Source organism: Pipistrellus hanaki, assembly GCF_964339955.1.
Source record: "Pipistrellus hanaki genome assembly, chromosome: 1".
Taxonomy (NCBI): domain Eukaryota; kingdom Metazoa; phylum Chordata; class Mammalia; order Chiroptera; family Vespertilionidae; genus Pipistrellus; species Pipistrellus hanaki.
In genome coordinates this window covers 49,292,779-49,315,880 of record NC_140503.1, presented here as the reverse complement: position 1 = coordinate 49,315,880, position 23,102 = coordinate 49,292,779, and the positions used below count along the sequence as shown (strand labels likewise).

General features: G+C 43.2%; 1 protein-coding gene across 1 annotated transcript; it reads left to right on the top strand.

The window, feature by feature from the left end:
- Positions 1-14,181: 14,181 nt before the first annotated feature.
- POLR2M (RNA polymerase II subunit M) lies at positions 14,182-22,490 on the top strand. The gene is made up of 4 exons (XM_084878498.1): positions 14,182-14,439; positions 15,950-16,588; positions 19,372-19,576; positions 22,104-22,490. Exons 1-4 carry the CDS (start codon positions 14,327-14,329, stop codon positions 22,248-22,250), a joined length of 1,104 nt encoding a protein of 367 aa, XP_084734624.1. The 5' UTR covers positions 14,182-14,326; the 3' UTR covers positions 22,251-22,490.
- Positions 22,491-23,102: the final 612 nt, after the last annotated feature.

The window sequence follows — 23,102 nt, the reverse complement described above, 5'->3', positions numbered from 1 at the left end:
ACATCTGTGAGGTTCTTAGAATAGTGGATGGCATATAGCAAGCACCCAATAAATGCTGCCTGTTACCATTGCATACTTTTGTAACTACTTTTCACTTATTATGATTATTCTATGTATCTACACCATTGTTTTTTATAATTAATTGGATTCCAGTTTATTGATGTTCTATGAGTCATTTGACCTATTCCTTATTGTTGGAATTTTGCTCCCTTTGAACAATCTTTTGATGAACCATCCTGTACAATATGTCTTTCTACATTTGCTTAATTATTTTCCCAGGATAAATTCCTAGAAAAGGAATTGTTGAGTCAAAAGTTATGTACCTTTAGGTCCAATTTGGCCTGTGGAAATTTGAATCCATTGAAACTCTCACCCAGAGAATGAGAATGTGGTTTCTCATCCCATTGGGGATGAGAAAGGGAGGCATGTATAACGTTGCTTGCTTTAAGCAGACACATATGTCCTCCAAGTAGGCAGGCAGAAAGTTCCTTCAGGATATTGCCTTTGGAGACCTGAGCTCAGGGACTGCAGGTGTGATCTGCAGGCCTGTAGCGTCCCCACAGCCCAGAGAGTGCCTGGGCAGCTGATAGGAAACAGGATTGGGCTCAGAGGAGCAGTTGTCCCCTTGGGTTCCGGAATCAGAAAGGGCCTGCTGCTTAGTGAGCCAGGAGCAAGAGCCAGCTATGGGACATGGAAGTTCAGGCTTTGGGGTGTGAATCTGAGTGGGACATGCCCCAGAGGCAATATTTCAGAGCTAGCCAAGGAGAGAACATTTGGGAAGTGCTTGGAGTAAGGGGATGTGACAAGGTCCCCATGGAGGACACACTAACCAAAGATGTACCAGTATGTCTAGTCGGGGCACCCATTTTCTCCCTAGCAAATGCTGTCTGCTTGCTTCAGGGTGGTCCTCAGGGCAAGGGGTGGGGAGCTCAGGCTACATCAGATCCTAGTGCTTTTCTTGACATCCACACTCAGAGGTTCAGTTCAGGTCAACCAGCACATGCCAGGTGCTGTGTGTCAGGTGCTGCAAGCCAGGTGCTAGGAACACACAAATGTGCACTTCAAGACCTTGTCAATACCAAAACCTGTCCCAGTGACTCAGGTTTCTCCTGACTTTTGGCTGTCTTTGCCCACCTTTCTACTCTTATAGCTAATCATTTATCCACACATTGTCTTTCCAGTGATGTAAGCACCTTGGAAGCAGTTTCCCCTACGTAATGTGGAGAGGATCATTCCCAACCTTGATGAGCATGAATAAATCTACAAAGGAAAAGTATTTCAGAAAGGGCCTTGGTTGGGGAAGTAAAAGAGCCCGAGATTGCTGAGGCAGTACAGCTTACATGTACTGCCTCTCCACAGCACTCCTGTGGAGTCCATTGTGTACATAAGGCAACTGAAATTCGAAGAGATGAAACTCAAACTCAAAGCCTGTCTGATTCCAGAACATGGGTGGGAAGCCTGGAGTTGGTCCTGGGTCTGCCACTGAATCGCAATACCCCCTTGGTAGGTCAATTCAGCTCTCTGAGGCTCGGTGCCCCAGTAAGAAGTTTGCCTAGGAAGCAAATGGAATTGCACCCTGAACATAGCCTTGAAATAGCATGAAAAAGTTTTCCAGCTCTGCACCAGAGGCATGCCAATAATTGATACTTCTATGATTACTAGTAATTGCTGGGAAGGAGGTGTGGCACCATGAATACTTGCAAAGACAGGATCTCCTCTTATATAACAAAATGGCCCTCAACCAGGAGTTCGACCAGCAGGCAGATCAGCCAACCACCCATGTCCCTTCCCCCTGGCCAGGCTGGCTGGACCCTACCCATGCACAAATCCATGCACCTGACCTCTAATACACACACACACACACACACACACACACACACACACACACACACACTGAGTGGCCATATTAATCTGACCACTCAGTGTATATTGTACACAAGGAAAGTAGGGGAATGTGGTGGTGGTTGGATAAGCAGGAAGTCAGTCTCCTTTTCCTCCTATACAAATTTGACTTTGTCAGGGAAGAAAAAGCCCAAAAGGGAGATTGGAGATACATTTCTGGAAAGAGAGACCAGAGGTAGATGCTGCTGAATTTGGGGGTAATTGGACACTGCAGGATTGGATTACTAATATGTGGTGGGAAGTATCAATGAAAGAAGTTTTCTCACAGGTTTTAGCATCATTTGTTGAAAAGTCTACCCATTTTCCATGGAATTGCCCCTATAGCATTGTAGAAAGTCAATTGGCCCTACAGTCATAATTCTACTTCTGTCCTCTCTACTTTGTTATATTGATTCAGTTGCCTGTCTTGACATCAATACCCCTACTGTCCTGATTACAGTAGCTTTACCATAAGCCAGGTAGTCTCCAACTTTGCTGTTCTTTTTCGAAGCTGTTTTGGCTAATCTAGGTTCTTTGCATTTCCATATGAACTTTACAGCCTGTCAGTTTCTACCAAAGGGCTGCTGGGGTTTTGATGGGGATGGCACGGAATAGATAAGTCACCAAGGAGAATGCCAAGATATGTCTGTGAGTGTCAGCTCATAGCAACATCACAGTCTTGCTGGCAGTACTAGGGCAGCTCCTGGAACCAGGAGCGACTTCACTCTTCTTCAGCTGGGAAGGTACCAGGTAAAAACTTCCATAATGTATTTTGATAAAGGTACAGTATAATCTTTGTGGAATTCCCAACAAAGTTTATAAGAAATATTTAATGTGTGCCCAAGGGCCATAAAACTGATGTAATTTGGATGCAATAAAATATAAATAAATGGCAAACAGTTCTTGGGGGTTTTCTCTTAATTTTTCAATACATACTTTAGAGTTTTAACATACAGCATTTACAGCATTCACCTTCCTGCATTAGGGATGGGAGGGGTGGGGGGGTTTGAGAAATAATTAGTAGGCAATTTTTTGGCCCTGGGACTTTTCTTGTAAATGTTTTCTTTGGCAGCCTTACTCTTGAGAACAGGAAGTTACTCTCTTGTTACAGATTTAAGACTTTTCTGAGCCAAATAACAGAAAGCTGGATTAGTTCTGAAATGAAAGGGAGAAAAAACAGCAACTCTAGGCTCTTGCTGGAGATTAATGGCATCTCGCAAATGTTTTAATTCCCCCCTTTCCTCTTAACTTGCCACCTCCGAAACAAAACACATTCTGCCAGAAAAACCTTAACTGGTCACTTTGTGGCCCAATCCTAAAAATAGAAGGTCTTTATGGTACCCACAAATTTATTCAAACATTTTTGGGGTGCTGAAGGAAAATGATTAAGGGTTATCTCCAGTTAACCTTTTTTCCTTACAAAATCTCCAATATGAATTTAGAGTAGGAAATATTATAAAGATGCTAATGTGTCCACACTGATCATAAGAATTCGCAATTTTCTTTGACCTTTTAAAATGGCTTTTGTCATAGAAAAAAATGTTATATCAAGCTTTGTGAACAATGCCTATGTTTTGTTTGAGATGCTCACAAACAGTTCTTTAGGAATTGTTCAAAATAACAGGATGCTTTGACTAGAGCATTTATTAGTCTGACTATAAAATAAGGAAACTGGCCTCCTCTCTCCCCAAAGAAAAGCTGTCCTTTTGAATTAAAATTCACTTTTCACACTTGATTCCAGGGAGTGGGGGTGGGGAGTGGGTGGGATAAAACCAAAACCACCTGAGGGGACAGTGAATCTATGAATTATCTGATAACCTTTTGTGGGAATTCTTTTTAAAAAAATAATATCTTTTTATTGATTTCAGAGAGGAAGGGTGAGAGAGAGATAGACAGAAACATCAACAATGAGAGAGAATCATTGATCTGCTGCTTCCTCACCCCCTCTTCCTCACTGGGGATGGAACCCACAACTTAGGCATACGCCTTGACCAGGAATGGAATCATGACCTTCTAGTTCATAGGTCGATGCTCAACCACTGAGCCACCTCTGCCCAGTTGTGGGTATTCTTAAAGCACAGAAGTCTTAGGAAGACTGAGATTTAGAGGGAAAGAACACTTTTCTATAACAAGTGCACATTTTCTGCTCGTAATCTAGGAAGTTTCTGTGCTATACATTGTAGCTTCTTAGAAAAGAAAGGATGGGCAAAATTTTTCACTTATACTTGCATCACACACCCCAAACTCAAACACCCTAGTGCCCAGGAAGTTTGCATGAAGATGGGAAGGGTCTAGGGTAGGATAATGGATGCGAGTGGCTGGGGGAAGGGGGTGGGGGGGATGCTCACACAGATTGAAGTACATAACTATCTTAAAGTCACTCAGATTCATAATTTTGCATTGCCTGTTTTTCCTTCTGTGCATTATAAAGAAAATTCTCATTCCTTCAAACCACCTTTTCCTCCAGTCAGCTTGGAATGATGTTCCTCCCACATCATTAATTATAGTTTGCTTGTCTTCTGCTATTTTGACAACTTCAGTTTTTAAAAACCTTATAAACAATCTTAAATTACTCAGAGCTGTCATCCATTAGATATAAAAATTAAATTAAGCCCAAGAATGCTAGGTGACGGGAAACATTATCCAGTCTCATAAGATATGGGCAACTGTGGGAGTCCGGCAAAGGTTGATAAAACCTGAAACTTCATCGGTGTTGGATGAGTATTTATTTAAAGGGAGCTACCTGCTTCCTGGTTTACTGCATACCAAATATTTCTTCTCAACATTTATGAGTTTAAATAGATGCAGATGTTGCCAAAGAATGCATTATAACATTAATCATACTGGAATCATATAATTTAAGCGTTAAAAGGCATCTTGGAATCTGTCTGGTTCAATGCCCTCATTTTAAACAGGAGGAAACTGAGGCCCAGAGAAGTCAAATTGTTCACCAAGTTAGTGGTATGCAAAGCCTCTCCCTCAAAAAAGCATAGCTGGGGATTGACACATCTCACCCACATCCCTTCATTTTCTGATCTGGTATAACTTTTATTGTCCTTTATACTATGGCTGACTGTTCTCTCCTCCAAATTTTGGGGAAGAAAATCAAGGAGGACTTTCCCCCCTCTGAATAATCCCCCTAACTCTATATTACAGAAGCATCCTTTGCTCCTCCTTATCTCCTTCCCCTAGCTGAAGCTTTTCAGAGTTGTGTTCTGTTCTCATGCAAGACAGAATGTGAAAGGTGGCTAGACACTTGATTCTGGTCAATGAGAAGAGATGAGCAGTCAGTCTTCTCTAACTTCATCCTGTTGCTGATCAGTTTCTTTATGTCGTGGCCTCTGATGTACATCGTACTTCCAAGGGCAGGGAGACGTAAAGTGTGCTGATTGTTACAGAGGCCCGTTCTTCCTCCATTAAAGGCACAACTCCCACGCCTTCCCTGATGAAACTTGGGAGGAAATCATGTAATCTCACCTTTGGTGACCTTAAAAATTACCTCCCTGGATCTTCTTTTCTGTTTTCTGTGAAATGTATATGAAACAATTTTTCCTCAAACACAAAAGAAGTATAAACATACGAAATATATTTTACTAATGAAATAATTCTTGCTTTAAAAATATTTCTTTTTATTGATTTTTTTTAGAGAGAGAGGAAGGGAGAGGGATAGAGAGATAGAAACATTAATGAGAGAGAAACATCAACTGGCTGCCTCCTGCATATGCCCCATGGGGTATCGAGCCTGAAACCTGGGCATGTGTCCTGAACAGGAATGGAAGTGTTGACCTCTTGGTTCATGGGTTGGTGCTCAACCAGTGAGACACACCGGCTGGCCAATAAAATGATTTTAATAGCCGGATTTTGTGATACACAATATATGGGATGTCTTATGAAAAATCTTAGATTAGCCCCATTTACATGGAGATCCTGTTTTCTAGCATGGATTTTGAATCAATTCTGAGTAAAGTTTGGTTTTGACATCCTTCCATTTTGCCTGCCCTACATATTCTCCAAAGCTTGGTGAGAAGGTTTTCTGGGGTCTTCCTACTATCCTAAACTCACTGGGGTCTTCCTGCTATTCTAAACTCACTGCTGTAATACTCTCTCTGGTCTATTCTTCCTTTCCGATTACTCAAAATTAATTCCTTTTTCTCCCTTTTCCACCTATCAAATTCCACTCTTTTAGTGTAAGTCATCACCTCAGCTAGGCTTTTGTAAGAAAGCCATTTGGAACAAATTTACACTCATGTGTAAATGACTGATAGACCACAACTCTTCCGGAAGATATATGGTCTCAAAGGAAGATCCTTGTGAACCAAATGATCTTATTGGTGGGATTTCAGCAAACTTGTCAAAGGAAAATGAAATAAGTCAAGGGGAGGGGAAGATATTTTAAATCTTGTTCAAGATTCTTCTAAACTAAGAGGAGAGGCCTCAGCTACAATGTCTATCCTGTCTGTACCAAAGTTCAGTACATGTTATCTTTTAAGGACTTTTTTTTTAAGGTTTGTGAGTTTAGTCATATGAAAAACCATAGGTCCTAGCCCTTGAGGCTCACTTGCAGTGCACAGTGTCATCCTATGCCCTGAAAGGTTTCTGGTTTGATTTCAGTTGGGTCAGATGCCTGGGTTTCAGGCTCTGACCCTGGTTGGGGCATGCAGGAGGCAGCTGATGGATGCTTCACTCTTGCATCAATGTTTCTCTCCCTCTCCCTCAAAATTAATAACTATTTAAAAAAATCATAAGCTGAAACCGGTTTGGCTCAGTGGATAGAGTGTCGGTCTGCGGTCTGAAAGGTCCCAGGTTCGATTCCTGTCAAGGGCATGTACATTGGTTGCGGGCACATCCCCAGTAGGGGTGTGCAGGAGGCAGCTGGTCGATGTTTCTCTCTCATTGATGTTTCTAGCTCTCCATCCCTCTCCCTTCCTCTCTGTAAAAAAACAATAAAATATATTTAAAAAAATAAAAATCATAAGATGTTATTCAACCACAATTTGTCGCATAATCTAATTAAAAAACAAAATAACATGCAATTTTAGTGGATCAATTCTTTTTTCTGAATGATCTCTTCCCACAAAAAGATCATAAAACACGTTGGTGGCCTGCAATGGGAGATTGGGCACCAAATAACATTCAACCATGTGAAAGTCTGCCGAGGGAGGAAAAAAAATTCTTTCCCTTCAACTTGAACCTTATTTGGCTGGGATTTTCTCACCAGAGTCTTCCTATTTTCTTTCTTTCTTTCTTTCTTTCTTTTTTTTTTTTTTTTCCTATGGGCAACTGCCCTCTTGATTAATCCCATTTCCCTCAGTCTTAGTTTTTCCAAGCAGCTGAGCAAACAAAGCTGTAGGCGGCCATGTTAACGCGCTTCCTCCCGCCAGCCCTCTGGGATGGGCCGCTGTGCATCCTGTTCATAAACCCACTGCCTGAATGTGCTTGGAGAAAGCAGCAAGGATCTTCTGTCAGGATTAATTTTAATAGGCCACAGTCTGTCAGCCAGGAACCACAGCTCTGGTAAATGGCCTTAAATTACTATTTGCTGATAAAGAGTGAGATAGGAGCTGAAAATTTGGTCCTTCATTTCAAACAGTTTGGATAACTAATGCAAGAATTTACTTTTAGTGTGGAGTACATTCTCTTTACAGCCTAAGCCCTTGGGTGGTGAGGAAAACCTTTTGTTGCAGTGGGATCACGGTGAAATGCAAAGAGGGGAAATGTGGCATTCTGCAGAAGTATAGAGTTTTAGGGCTGGAAGGGAAATGAAGAATTTATCTGTAATTTCCTCAGCACAAAGCTTGCTATGAAAATTTCTGTTTCTGATTCCTGTGCAGAGAAATGTTATTAATCTTCCTACCCCGTCCACTTGTTTGTCTCCCTCTTTACCAGTTCCTTTCTTTTTCCTTTTTTTCACTCTGTTTTTCTCATACCTAGTTTCAACTCCTTGTTACCTCCCTTACTTTCTCTTCCCTAACTGTCCAGGGGTCCTGTCAGTTATTTGTGAAGGTCTATGCTGAGGGACAGACAGAAGAGGCAGCAGGGCAAGACTGGCCCATAGAGGGAGGGGGTCAGGAGGTCCTAGCACTTGCCTCTCCTTCTGTGACGTGAGCCTAGTCCCCAGTGCTCTACCTGAGAAAGCAGTGTGGGCAGTGACTGGAAGAGAAGGTTTGGTAAATGGTATGCAGATGTCAGCAATTATTGTTCAATAAAGTCTTAGGTTCACCATTCTTTATGAATTTTTTATTAGCTATGGTTGCTATGGTTTGAAAGTTCAGCATGTTTCATTCCCACATGGATGCTTAAAAAACAACAACAGGAAAGAAAATAGAATTTTATTTGAATCTGTTTATGACCCTTGGTTCCCATCTCCTCTCCAGCACATAAAAGGGCAGACCAAAAGCTAGCCTTCCCTCTTCTCAGTCCACTCTCTCTCCCGGAAGTCCAGGCATCAATCAAGCCTGGATTTTTCTACCAGCTTAATGCTACTGGACTCTGTAAAATGAATCTCTCAGGTTAAGGAATTGTTGCTTTTGACTATCACTGCAGCAGCTGGAGACCCAGGGAAGAACCACTGATGAAGTTCAAGTCTGAAGGGCATCTGCTGGCAGGGTTCCTTCTTGCTCAGGGGAAGCCAGTCTTTGTTCTAGCAAAGGCTTAATGAATTGGACAAGACTCATTCTTATTATTGAGGGCAATCTGCTTTACTCAAAATTTACTGATTTGAATGTTAATCTCAGCCAACAAATACCTTCACAGAAACATCTAGATTCTAGACTAATGTTGGACCAAATATCAGGACACTGTGGCCTAGGCAAGTTGACACATAAAATTAACCATCACAGGCTCCTTTGTTGGTGACCATTGTTTCTAATGGCCTCGTCTGGTTTCAATAGTTGGACTATCCACTCATTTAAATTCTCTTTTGGGACTAACCTCTCACTAACCATCATTGTGCTGCCCAAGTTCCTGCCATTTGGCAGGAGTTGGGCTAAATTTTTATTCACACTTGCCTCGTATGCCACTGCCACAGTGGCCTTGCACCACAGCCACAATGGTCAGTTCTAGGCAGAGAGATTGGGCATGCTTCTCCCTGGCTCCCTGCCATACTCCCCTGGCCCCCACTCCTCCCTCTCCTGCTCCAATAATCCAATGTGGGGACAGACCATCTCTGTGTGCTGAGAGGCCTAACAAGTGTGGAATCGAACACTTCCAGACTTTACTGCATTAATATTGGTGTTTTTCAAACAATATTCCAAGTGAAGAAAGCAAACTTAGATTTAAGTAAAAAACTATCTGACAGCAGAGGAACAGGACAGCTTAGGCTATAGGCAGGGAGATCTTTTAGGAGCTTTTATGAAGAACGTGGACAGAGACAATGGAGGCAGTGGTGGATGTATGGGGAGGTCCTGAAAGGCTGGCAAGTATAGAGAGAAGGAGGTATTTAGGCTGCAGGATTTTGAGATCAGTTGGGTTGAAGGAAAAAGAATAGTCAGGTATGAATACCTGATTTCTTGTTAGGGCAACTAGGTGAACGGTATTGCCATTAAACATTCGGTATTTTCTTTTATTTATTTTTAAATATATATTTTTATTGATTTCAGAGAGAAAGGGAGGAGAGAGATAGGAAATCAATGATGAGAGAGAATCATTGACTGGCTACCTCCTGCACATCCCACACTGAGGATGGAACCCATAACTGGGATGTATGGCCTGACCAGGAATTGAACTGATTCATAAATCGACACTCAATTACTGAGCCATGCCAAACAGTGGAAGCTTTAAAGGAAGAGTGGGTTGGGGGAGGAAAATATAAGTTCAGCTTTCCACCCTCTCCCTGCCGTGTCTCATCAGTAGGCAATCACTGATCTGCTTTCGGACACAATAGATTAGTTTGCATTTTTTAGAATCTACATAAACTCTTTTTTTTTGCGGGGGGGGGGGGGGCTTCTTTCATTGAGTATAATTGAGTTTCGTTGAAGTTGTTGCATAGACTATAGTATTCAAGTAAATGGACATACCATGATTGGTTTATCATTCACCTAGTGATGGACATTTAGCTGTGTCCAGTTTTGGACTATTACAAATAAAGTTGCTATCAATATCTATCTACAAGTCTTCACATGGACTTACTTTCATTTATCTTGGGTAAAATTTTAGCTGAGGGATGGCTGGGTCACATGGCAGCTTTTAAGAAACTACCAAACTGTTTTCAAAAGTGTCTGTGCTATTTTACACCGACATTAATGGTGCATAAGACTACCAGTTGCTCCATAACCTTTCCGACACTTGGCATGATTAGTCTCAGAGATTCTGATAGTTGTGTAGTAGTATCTCATTGTGTTTTTAATTTGCATTTTCCTAATGGCTAATAACATTGGTCACCTTTTGTGTATTTATTTTTCATCTGTACATCTTCTTTGGTGAAATGTCTGTTCAAATCTTTTATAATCTAATCTTGAAGTGATTTCCCATAACTTTCACCAATTGTATCTTGTTGACCATATTCTATTTGTTGGAAGCAAATCAGTAAGTCTGGCCCACATTCAATGGGAGGGGATTAGACCAAAGCAGGACTGGCAGGTGTCATCTGAGAGCTGGCAATGACAGGTGGTTTCCCATTTCTCTTGGAATAAAATTTAATCTCCGTATCTTAGTCTACAAAGGACTGCAACATCTAGCCCTGCCTTTTTGTTTGTTTTCTTTATTTGGACACTCTGAGCTCTTTTTCCTTGTAGAGCAAGCATGTCAAACTCAAAGGCTAACATGGGCCAAATAAACAAAGTTCAAGTTTATGTATGCCCTAATAAAACAAAAGCTTCAATTTTCATAGAAACATAGGTTTATTTTGATAGAGACATTGCTGAATACAAAGGGCTGAAATAAATGAGTCATCATTAACATAACATAATAGAACATTTTAAATATTTTTTATTTTATTTTATTGACTTTTCACAGAGAGGAAGAGAGAGGGATAGAGAGTTAGAAACATCGATGAGAGAGAATCATCGATCAGCTGCCTCTTGCACAACCCCTACTGGGGACGTGCCCGCGACCAAGTTACATGTCCTTGACCAGAATTGAACCCGGGACCTTTCAGTCTGCAGGCCGACGCTCTATCCAAACCGGTCCCGGCATAATAGAAAATTTTAATAAGAATTAATATTTTTCTTGAACATTAACTTACCAGACACTGAATAACTGCACAAATTAATAAGCTTAACGCAAAGAAACCTATTTTATTTGTTCTCCGAAAGCAAAATATTTCCTGTTGTGCACAGCAAACAAGTCAGTCCAAGACTAATGATGTGGTAATCGGCTACTAAAATATTCACTGCTACTATTAGTGGAGAGAAATGGTTCGAGTAAGGCGAGTGAGGGAAATGAATGCAATATGATTATGGTAATCAATCATTAGCAAACATTGTAACTCATTATTAATAATTATGTATAACAGGATATTGCAAAAATTAAGTTACAATTTTTTTATTCAAATGTTTCTTACATACCGTTATATTGGTTGGGCTGCAAAATATTCATTGTGGGCCACATGTAGTCTGCGGGCCACGAGTTTGACATACTATTGTAGAGCTTTACCAGTTGCTCTTGTGTCTACTTGGAATGTTTTTATGTCAGATTTTCCCATGGCTAATTGCTTCTGGTCATTCAAGTCTCAGCTTACAAATTACCTCATCAGAAAAACCAACCTCAATCATCTAATCAAACAAGGTAGTCTCTCAATTACTCCTGATCACGTCACCTGATTAAATCTTTGTGTGGCACTTATACTATCTGATGGAATATATGTTTGAGTCTGGCAGGAAACTCACTCATTATTCTGTATCCAAAGCTTAGAACTAGAAAGTTTGTGTATGGGTGTTGTTATGAATCCAGATATTCATTATGAAGCCTTGAAGTCCTGAGCGAAGTTGTATAAAAGATTCTATCCCATACCACAGAAAATATCTCCACAGTCATTATGGTTAATATTTATATAAAAAGTTTAAGATTTCTATATATGAATGGGACACTTCAGAAGTCATGGACAACAGGGGGTGGAGATACATGGGGAGGGGTTTGGGATAGGAATGGGGGCAATTATGTGACACCATAATCAATAAAGAAATTAAAAAAAAGAGTAAGAGAAATATGGGGGGAAGACAGAAAGAAAAATTGTGAGATTTAGTCAATATGCATTAGGAGAAACAGAAGTACAAACATAGCCCCCTTATAGAATTCCCTGACTTTACAATTCTATCAGAAAGGACAAAGAAATCACCATGCATAACGCAATTGGAAAAGCACAATATGCTTCATGTAGTTAGGTTCTAACTCAACTAAGCACTGTAGTTATGCTCAAAAGAGAGCAGTTTGGGTTGGGATAGTCTAGGCCTAGGGAGAAGGTGAGACTTGAGCTAAGATTTATAATGGGCAGGGGAAAAGGGACAGCCTTCTACAAGAGGAAATCAGCTGGGGGCAGCATTCTGAGGGTAAACAGGAGGCATCCTTGCTTTGGGACACCTGTGGCACAGGATCAGAAGAAGGGGTTCCCTACTGGGGGTAATAAAGGCCTCAGCTTTGGCTCAGGGACAAGATGAGGAAGGTTTGGGGTAGCTTGCCAGGGAACAATTACCTGAGCCAAGGGTTTTACTCCAGTATTTCTTATTTAGTTAAGGCTAGAGCAGGTTATTGAAGTCCTTGAAAGCAGGGCTTATGCTGAGAATTGTGAACCATCAGTTAATCTGATCTGAACGGACTAGATTGGGAGGACACAGAAATGGTTTCAACTGTGCTCCCCGGAGTAGCCTCAGATATTAGAGCGTCTGTCTGGTTATAAGGGAATTGCTGTGTTTATTGTAGCTCCTTACATAGGACTGAGAAAATATAAATTTTCCATATCAAAGAATGGAGAGGCAGTGTTGGAAATTGTGGGGCCATTCAAACCTCTCAGTTATTTCTTGTGATTCTTTTTTTAAAAATTTTTTAAATTTTTATTTCTTGTGACTTTTACATGCTTCCTAGTCTTTCCTTTGGGACACAGCTAGGGTAGCTGAATTATAAAGAGAGGGTAAGAATTAGGTGTGGTGCTTATTATGCCACCTTCCTCTTCTCAACAGCCTTTAAAAAAACACACACACACAATACCTTTCAACAAATTTAAACATGTGAACAAATTTCAGATTTGTGTTGTATTAAGAGCAGCTGGACATTGAGTTTGAAAGCTGGTGCTGTCACTAGTGTTGTGCCCTGGGAATATTTACTTGTGTTTTTGTGCCTCTTTTTTTCTATAGCAAAATCTGAAATTGTTAAGAGAGGCTCTGAAGCCAGACACCAAATGTCTTGCAATGCCAGGGGCCGCAAATGAATAAAAGTCTGGATCCACGTGCCACAGAGTCCCATTAAGAAAAGTGAATGAGCCGAGACCGGTTTGGCTCAGTGGATAGAGCATTGGCCTGCACACTGAAAGATCCCGGGTTTGATTCCGGTCAGGGGCTTGTACCTTGGTTGCGGGCACATCCCCGGTAGGGGGTGTGCAGGAGGCACCTGATCGATGTTTCTCTCTATCCCTCTCTCTTCCTCTCTGTAAAAAAATCAATAAAAATATATTTTAAAAAAGAAAGAAAGAAAAGTGAATGGTCCCTAAGGATCCTTCCCACTGTTAAAATTTGAGGACTCTATTCGGGCAAGGGGCACCACACCACAGACTGGGGCCTTCTGAGCAAGGACCTGCACAGCCCCCAGCCTCACCAATGGCTAACTCATCACTCATGTTTGGACTTACGTTTCCCTTCTCAGACACCTCCCCTGATGCCCACACCAATCTTACCATTTCATTGTTTTATTATTTGACTGACGTCAGCCCTCTCCAGCACTCCGTAAACGCCACAATGACATGGGCTGTGGCTATTGTTGGAGTCATGGTGGCACTGAGTAAAACTTCAATATATATATATATATATAATTTTTTTTTTTTTATTTTTCAGAGAGGAAGGGAGAGGTAGAGATAGAAGCATCAATGATGAGAATCACTGGAGGTCCAGCCTGCAATCAGGTCGAGCTCAAACACTCAGTCCCACCAGTCGGGCATGAGTCAAGTTTTTAAAATTAAAATTTAATTTTTATTTAATTGTTGACAGTATTACAGAGAGCAGAACTGTTCGGATTGACAGATGAAGCAACAAACGCCTGCGCACTCACACCCAAGCTGGGCCCGACGTCATGGGAACTTTCGCCCCTGCGCACTCCTCCGGGCGCCCCCTTCTCCTTGTCCGTGTTCGTTTCCGGCGTTTCAATAAAGCTCGATTCGGTTCGAATAAAACCAGTCCTTCCGGGAAAATGGCGACGCCCTCGAGTGCCCCAGCGTCGCCGCCGGCCGTGGACCCGGCGCTGGCAGCGGGCGCCGCCGAGGGAGCCGAGTGCCCGCCGCCGCGCCCGCCGCCGCGCCCGCAGCATGTGCTCGCTGCCCCGCGGCTCCGAGCCCCCGGCGCCCGAGGCCTTGGGGCGGCGGAGTTCGGCGGAGCTGCGGGACATGTTGAGGCGCCAGGAGAGACTTTTGCGCAACGAGTAAGCCTGGGTCCCGCCGAGTCCCCGCCAGGCTTGGTCCCGGCTCCTGGACGTGACCCTCCCACCTCACCCCCACCCCCACCCCCACCCCGTCCCCCTCCGGGGAAGGTGACCCGGGCCCCGGGCCGCCCCGCGGGGAGCGGCGGCCTAGGTGACCCGCGGAGCCGGCCGGGCCCTGCGCTCCCCCGCGGGGCGGCCCGTGTGCGCCCCCGCCCGCGCTGCCGGGCTCCGCGGGGTCTTTACCCGCCGCTGGGGGGGCTCCTGACCCGAGGGCTGTGCCTCCACATCCCCCACGTCGTGTCCCAAACATCTCGGCAGTTTCGCCTGTGAATCCTGTTTTTTACCGGAATCCTTGGGGTGGGAAGAGTGGTTGGTGCGGCAGAGAAGGTTGGCCTCTCCCCCGGGTGGCGGGCTCGGTGGGTTTGGGCGGGGGCAATGAGGGCCCTGACTTTTACGGAAGCCGACCTTAGCCCCGGACCTTAGCTTGGTGCGGGGCGCGGAGGAAGGGGAGGCCGAGGGCAGTGGGAGGGTGTTTTCAGAGAGGCCCCCACAAGGAGGGGTGGACGTGGGGCTTGGACTGATTTGGATAGGTAGTTGGCAGAGGTGCCGAGGTTTGTAATCCATGGAGAACGTTTTCGCGGGGCCCGAGGGAGAAGGAGGGAAATACAGGGATCTCAGCCGGCGGGGATGCTGGCCGTGGAAACTGCGGGAATGAATGAGCGCGGTGTAACCTTCCCTCCCCGCTTACTGGGTGGCTGAAGCAAGGGAATCCGAAAAGAAACTCAGCAAAAGGGACAGCTGCTCTCTTGGGGGCTTCTCAGTAGACACAGTATTTTGACTTAGTGAGAATGGGTTTTTCATCTATGGCAGCAAATTCACTTTTGGGTCTCAGGACCCCTCTTTCTACCCTTTATCACTTACTGAGGGTCCCAAGAGCTCTTGTTTTAGATCTGAGGATATTTGCCAATGCATTAGGGATTGCAAGTGAGAAATCTTTAAAACACAAGAATGTACAAGCTCTCACAGCCTATTAGCCAGAGCAGTGATAACCACATATCCCCGTGGCTTCTGGAAGACTCCGCTGTACCCATGTGAGAAAATGAGAGTGGAAATGGCAAAGTGTCTTACTTAGTATTATTATGGAAATGCTTTGGCCTTCCAGACAGGGCCACTTCCCTTGCCCAGAAAGGTCTTGTAGATCATTCACACTTCTGTTGACTTTTGGGATATCTTATATAAGTGTTGTATAAAATACTTTTGTTGAAATTATAATTAGATGAAACAAATGAGACATATTCCTTATTCTTTCAGGATTCCCTTGTTTTGGGGGGGGGGGGTAGTTGGATAATTACATTCCTGCTTAGGGGAAATTGGAAGTCAGGTTTTTAAAGTAAAGATAGATTTCCCCCCCTTACCCCCCCCCCCCCGCCCTTGAAGATAATGCTTTGTCTTTATATCTCAAGTTTAAAAACATGGCTCTAATGCATACATGTTCTTTTCCATTTGACAGAAAATTCATTTGCAGATTGCCCGACAACGGTAAAAAGATCTTAGACTCTGTTGTCAAACTGAAAGCTGCCATTGCAGAACGGGAAGAAGTTAGAGGAAAAAGTGAACTGTTTCATCCTATTAGTTTAGACTGTAAACTGAGGCAAAAAGCAATCGCAGTTGATGTGGACACAGATAAGGCCCAGAATTCTGACCAGATACTTGATACTTCACTAGTTCCTGGCTCTTCTTCTTTAGATAACATCACATCATCTAAAACAACCTCACAACAGGGACTTGTGCATTCTAGTCACAAAAGTGATGAAGAGGCTCCTCAGATTGGGTACCCAGTGAACAAGTGCCCGGCTTCCAGCAGCAGAGCCACTGCACCTTCCTCACCCGAAGCCAGTGAGTGTCTCCCTCGGCATCCTGGGTCAGGTCCAGCAGAAGATAATCCTACCGGCTCCGAGGACCTCTTTATTAACCGGTTACAAAGAATCACAATCGTGGACCCAGATGAGCAACATTCGGAAGAAAACACGAGGACTGAGAACTTGACAGGCCTTCGTAGTGGGACCCAGAAGAAACCTCATTACATGGAAGTGCTAGACATGCGAGCCAAAAACCCAGTGCCCCCACCACGTAAATTTAAAACTAATGTGTAAGTACCTTTGGAGGCAGACCTGCCACAGGAACATAATATTGGTTAAACTCAAAAAATTGGGAGAACATTGAAGTTCAGTGGACTCTGTGTAAGAACTACTTGCATTTAGGAATGAGTGTGCTGTGGAAACAGTGAGAGTGGCCTGCCTGGAGTGGAGGATTCATGTTGGAAAGCACTTTAATATTGTAGCCAAATAATTGAAAGGTTTTTAAATAGCAGATGGAGTATTAAATTTCAGGATACTTAGCCAATATTTTATAATAAACAGAATTACGACTTTTTCAGAACCATTTTCTGTTATACAGCTCCCCCTTTGATTAGAATATCAGCCAAAGAAAAAGCAATTGCAGGAGCCCACAGACTTTCTCAGCAGAAATATTTTGTGTGCTCATGGATGCAGCAGCAGGTGCTGTGGTGACACAGAAGTAAAGATTCTGCTCATCAAAGAGTTGAGGCTCTAGATGAGGACACACTTGGAGGAACAAACTATGTAACAACTTCAGAGGGAAAGAAGTTAAAAAACTGTGAAGAGGTTAAAAAACCCTGAAAGTAAATTGGGATAGGACACAAACTAACCCTGCTTCAAATTCCTTTTCACAGTTTTGTTTCTGAGCTCTTCAGAGAAAGAAAAGCGCTTTGAAGAAAGAATGTTACCTATTTGTATGCAAATGTGGCATTCAAATGGAGGTGTAGGAACTGGTGAGGCCTAGATTTATAAGGATGTAGCATTACCAGAGACATAGGGGAACCACTGCTGCCTTCCTTTTAAAAACTGAAGACCTCTAGTTAAAAATACCTAAAACCATTTTTTTTTTATAAAGAGACTTAAAAGTTTAATCCTACCCCAGTTTTAACCTCAAAACGTTTTATTTCTTTAGTGTAGAAAACCAGGATTGTGTTACATTCATTTTTAGTTAGGAGTAAAAAGTAATCTTTAAGTAATCTCTCTTGTTGTGTGCAAAGAAGTATCTTCTCACTGCTGGGAAGACAAAAATATACCAGAGCATACCCTGATCCCACTTTTGTGATCCTGTCTTAGGGCGAATGGGAGTCGCAGTGAGGGCTACCAGGGGTTAAGGTAGTTTAGGGGTGTCGAACTCAATCAGAGAAGGGGCCAAAATCTAAAATCCAGCCTAAATCGCAGGCCGAATGGTTTACTGAACAGTCATAAACTGACAATGTCATAAACTGACAGCGGAGTGCAGTGATGACAGCGCGGTGCGGGCCACATTGCAAGGCCTGGCGGGCTGGATTTGGCCCGCCGGCCTTGTGTTTGACACATGTGGGGTAGTTGAACAGAAAGAGCTCCTGTGCACTCAGAGCAGATCAGGAAAGGCTGGGCCTTGATAGAAGGCGGTGGGCCAGAGGGGGTGAGAGGAGCATGGACAGCTGCTTGGCAGTTGGGAAGTGGGGGAAGGCTCCAGGTCTGCTCTTCCCTTGGCCGCCTCCTGCATGTCCTCCTGGCTCCATTGCCACCAGGATGCTGGAGGCTGCCCCTCTCCTACCTCTAGCTTTGGTCTTTTTGGAACTTCAGATTTACACTGCAGTTACCTATGAAATGTGACTGAGTATCCATGGCACCTCGGGTTTATCATGTACAAAGTAGAACTCATTTCTTCCCAAACTGACTTTTTCCCATATTTCCTAATGATTAGTGTCACCTCCTCACCCACCTTCCTCTTTCCAAGGCGTCTTCCTTTTTCCTCATCTCCATATCTTCTAGCTCTGAAGACCTACATAATACATTTCCTTTGCCGTCATCCTCTTTCCTAAGGGAGGACTGTTAGCCTCTTGGGCTATACCTATGGTCTGTTCCAGCCTCACGCCTGAACTCTTCACCAGCCCATCTTCACTGCTGCCAGAATAAAATTTGTAAAATCAAATCGGAACCTGTTCCCCAGAATAGAGCTTTTCACTATGTCTGGACCCAGTCTACTTCCCGGGCTTGTCTGGCTGCCTTTTCTGTACTCTCTCCCTCTTGCACCTCCCGTGTGCTGCAGCCGTGCGCTTCTCCTTCTGCTGGGGTGCCCTCCTCCCCTCATTTTTCTCTATTTCAGGACTCCTCAGATTTCACCATCTTGAAGTTTTTCTGACAACCTCCCTGACTCCCATTAGAATTGACATTTCCTTTATGTTCCCATGTACCATATATAGATATGAGTCATGATACCTAAGGTATTACACAGGGTAGGTTTACAGTTGTTCATATGGAAAATAGTACAATCATAAGTAAATAATATGAGAATGAACTGTTGGACTTTTGCCCCACCCTGTGTTGTGTTGAAATGATTGATAACTTTATTTCCCTCTTCTGAATAGTAAGCCCTTTTGCAAATGTTTTTTTTAAAATTAAATTATTATCTGTGTACATATCTTACCATTGCCCCCCCCCCCCCCAATACATGCCCTCCCTCCCCAGAGTTTTGTGTCCATTGGTTGTACTTATATGCATGTATGCAAGTCCTTCGGTTGATCTCTTATCTCCCCCAGATCTCCCTCCCCTCCCCACTGTAATTTGACAGTCTGCTTGTTGCTTTACTGTCTCTATATCTATCTTTTGGTTCATCAGTTTATAATGTCCTTTATTATCCATAAATAAGTGAGGTCATGTGGTGTTTCTCTGCAAATGTTTTTTGAATGAAAAAAAAAAAAAAAGCTGCTGCAGTTCAAGGTTTGAAGAGAGAAGGAAAGGACAAAGCTACAGTTGAAGGCCTCTTGTGTGAGTGTGGTAGATGTATGTCTACAGAAAGGTGATATAACCTAAGTTTTCCCTCCTTCAGGTTACCTTCACAACAGAACGATTCACCGAGCCATCAGCAGAGAAGAGGGCCTCCTGTTTCCTCAGAGGAAAGGCTGCGCAGGGATAAGCAGCATCTCGATGACATCACAGCGGCTCGGCTCCTGCCACTGCACCACCTGCCTGCACAGCTGCTCTCCATAGAAGAGTCTTTGGCACTTCAGCAGCAGCAGAAACAGAGTTACGAGGTATTTAAGAGTATTACTTGTTTACTGTCTGTGTTGGATGCTACTTATCGTAAGTCAGATTTTACTTAAGAGAGGATGGGATTTAACAGGGATTAGGTGCCAGAGAAATGGCAGATGAATGCTGTTAGCTCTCCGATGTGTGCCTCTAGTTTTCAGTTTTGAAGTGCTAGAACTGCGGGAAGCAGCTGGAGGTGATCACAGCAACCTGCAGCATCAAACTGGTATTCACCAGGAAATGCTGTAACATGGCACATCTCCGAAAGACCAGGCCCTTAGAACAGCAGTAGTATCACTTGTCTTTTCTACCTTAGAAAGCCCATGGGAGAGCTGCTTAGTGGTGGAATCTAACCAGGACCTGCAAAGAGAACCAGAGAAATGTGGTTTCCGGCTTCCATCTCCTGTGATACATGGGAGGGCATAAAGCGGGTGGGGCAGGGGTCTTCAAACTACGGCCCGTGGGCCACATGCGGCCCACAGAGGAGTCTGATCTGGCCCGCCAGGTTTTTTGGGCAGTGAGCGCAGCCGAGGTGTTACAGTAGAAATTAGTAGTTCATATAGTCCGGCCCTCCAGCTCTCTGAGGGACCGTGATCTGGCCCCCACTTTAAAAAGTTTGAGGACCCCTGGGGTGGGGGAACAGTGTTGTGTTCCAACAGACAATTGGACACTAGGCTTAAAAGCCTAATCTGGCCCTTGTGAAGACAGAAGAATCTCATATATATTGACTTAAATCATGTTTGTATAGGACTGTTTTGAAGATCTGTACGTTCTACATAGAATTATAAACATGTATATTGGCAATTTGTGTACAGAATAACGAGATGGAAGAAAATAGGTATGAGAACCTTAGTGAGAAAAGAAAAGTTTTGATATATTTAGTAATAATTTGAGTCTCCAGAAAAATAGTATCCCAACATCTTAATATTGCTTAGATTTTAATCGGGTAGTATATACCAGTTAATACAGAACCAAGGCCTATTCTGCCTTGGCTTTTGGCATGGATTGGCATTGTCAAGGCATTCCTTTTTAAAGCCATTTTTCTTCCTCTCAGTGCATTACAATTATACAACCATAGCACTGAGGAATTTTTTAAAAAATTGTCTATATGATCTTAAATGCCTGTCCTAAGACATTTTTAGATTGAATTACACCCCAGTTTGAAGTTGACTTCCTGGGCAGAGCAGTAGTAGCTCCTGCTTCCGTCCTACTTTTCCCTAATGTCCAGGGCCTGAGGGGACGGTCCTAAGGGAGCTCCTGTGGTGTGGGAGAAAACAGGAGGAATGTGAAGGGCAGAACTGGAAATGAATATTGCTGCCTGCCATACATCGGTGGTTTATCCTTGGGTGTATATAAGCACATTGCCAGAATCTGGAATTTACTTGGACACTTTTCTGCATAATTTCCTTGGGACTTTATTTGGAGAAGGATAGTCAGCTTTCCAGTATTAACTTTTTGATTTTTATTGTGGCATTGAAAGGTAACTCACAAGCCTAGAAGCCATGATTTAATCTAGGAAAGATAATTGTCAGTTGGAGAATCAGCGTATCATTAGTGATTTTTGACATTTAATAGCTCAGATTGTTCTACACTAGAGGCCTGGTGCACGTGGTGGAGGGTGTCCCTCAGCCCAGCCTGCACCCTCTCCAATCTGGGACCCCTTGAGGGATGTCCAACTGCCCGTTTAGGCCCGATCTCACAATCCAGGACTGTTGGTTCCCAACCGCTTGCCTGCCTGCCTGCCTGATTGCCCCTAACTGCTTCTGCCTGCCAGCCTGATCACCCCCTAACCACTCCCCTGCAGCCTGATTGACGCCTAACTGCTCCCCTGCTGGCACAATTGCCCCCAACTGTCCTCCCCTGCAAGCCTTGTTGCCCCTAACTGTCCTCCCCTGCAGGCCTGGTCGCCCTTCCCTGCTGTCCCGGTCACCCTTAACTTCCCTCCCTTGCCAGCCTGGTTGTCCCTAACTGCCCTACCCTGCTGACCTGATTGCCCACAACTGCCCTCCTCTGCTGGCCATCTTGTGGCAGCCATCTTTGACCACATGGGGTGGCCATCTTGTGTGTTGGAGTTATGGTCAATTTGCATATTACTCTTTTATTACATAGGATATACTTAAAAATATATTGTATTTGTATTTATAACTGTTGTAGTGTGTACGGATTACTCAGTTTCTCATGAAGAGGTGGAATATTTCCATGCACTTCATTAATGGACAGCTGTAACTAGAGCTGTAGCAGACTACCTTGTTTCCCCAAAAATAAGACATCCTCCGAAAATAAGGCCTAGCTCATAGAAAGATAAGACATCCCTTGAAAATAAGACCTAGCGCAACTTTGGGAGAAAAAATTAATATAAGACACTGTCTTATTTTCGGGGAAACAGGGTAGTAGTTCTCCCAGCACAGCTCTGTTGTGTTTGTGGTAGACACAGCTGTCAGGTGTGGTGCATTGCTGTAGAACTCTTTAAGTTTAGGAATTGTAGGGAAAATATGGAGTGTATAACTTCTTGCTTTTCATTTTATTTTAAAGGAGATGCAAGCAAAGCTCGCAGCACAAAAATTAGCTGAAAGACTGAATATTAAAATGCAGAGCTATAATCCAGAAGGGGAGCCTTCGAGGAAATACCGAGAAGTAAGGGATGAAGATGATGACCGGTCCTCTGATGGTGAATTCTGAAGATGGGCATTGGGGTACTCTCCTGACTCTGCCTGTTGAGATGTCATTTTCTTACATCAGACTTTTCTTTTCTAACAAGTATCAAGATCAGTGTCAGATGTTGAGGGAAATAATTTTATAAAGTTACGCAACAGTAGCTATAAAAATAGTTTGTTTTTCAGAAGATAACTTTCATGTACTGGAAAAGTTTAACATTTGAATGTTGTGTTTAAACTTGTATTAAAGTTTTGCAGTATGTTGTGTGTTGTCTGATATTTTAGTATATAGTAAAGAATATTTTTTCCCCTCTAAGCCAAATGAAAGCAGGTGACTGCTTTTTTTCCTTCTTTTTACCTCTATCAAATAGCTTTTATTACATGCCTTTCAGTGAAATATTTAGTTGTCCCAGGCATCACCTAAAATGAATTAGGAAGATATAGTTCACTCTTTCGAGTCATGAAGGGAGCAGTCTAAATTCTGTGCATGTTTGCATGGGCTTATTGAGGTCCTGGATGGGAAATACCTAGGAAGACATTCATGGAAAATGTTTAAATGTTTGTGTCCTTCTGTCTTCCTTGGAAGAATGTTATCTTTCTTCTGGTTACGAATAGGGAGTTCATTTGACTCTTGAACAATGCGGGGGTTAGGGGTGCCAACCTGCTCAGTTGAAAATTGTATATAACTATTTTTAGTTGATGTTGGAGGGTGGATGGTCTCTCTGAATGATCAGCTTTGTCCAGGGTAACATGAAATGTAGGAAAGTAAAATGACGGATGAGGTGAAGGGAGTAGCTGTTCATATACTTGACCTCATCTGAGTTCATTGCTCTTAAAGGATGATAGATTCAGTTTGGAGGAAAACATTTTTTTTGTT

What these genes read in the sequence shown, in the direction of transcription:
- POLR2M (XM_084878498.1), top strand. Translation starts at nt 14,327, where the DNA reads ATGTGCTCGCTGCCCCGCGGCTCCGAGCCCCCGGCGCCCGAGGCCTTG. An exon ending in GAGAGACTTTTGCGCAACGA is followed by an intron (nt 14,440 to 15,949) that starts GTAAGCCTGGGT and finishes TCCATTTGACAG; the next exon opens with AAAATTCATTTGCAGATTGC. An exon ending in AGCAGAAACAGAGTTACGAG is followed by an intron (nt 19,577 to 22,103) that starts GTATTTAAGAGT and finishes TTTATTTTAAAG; the next exon opens with GAGATGCAAGCAAAGCTCGC.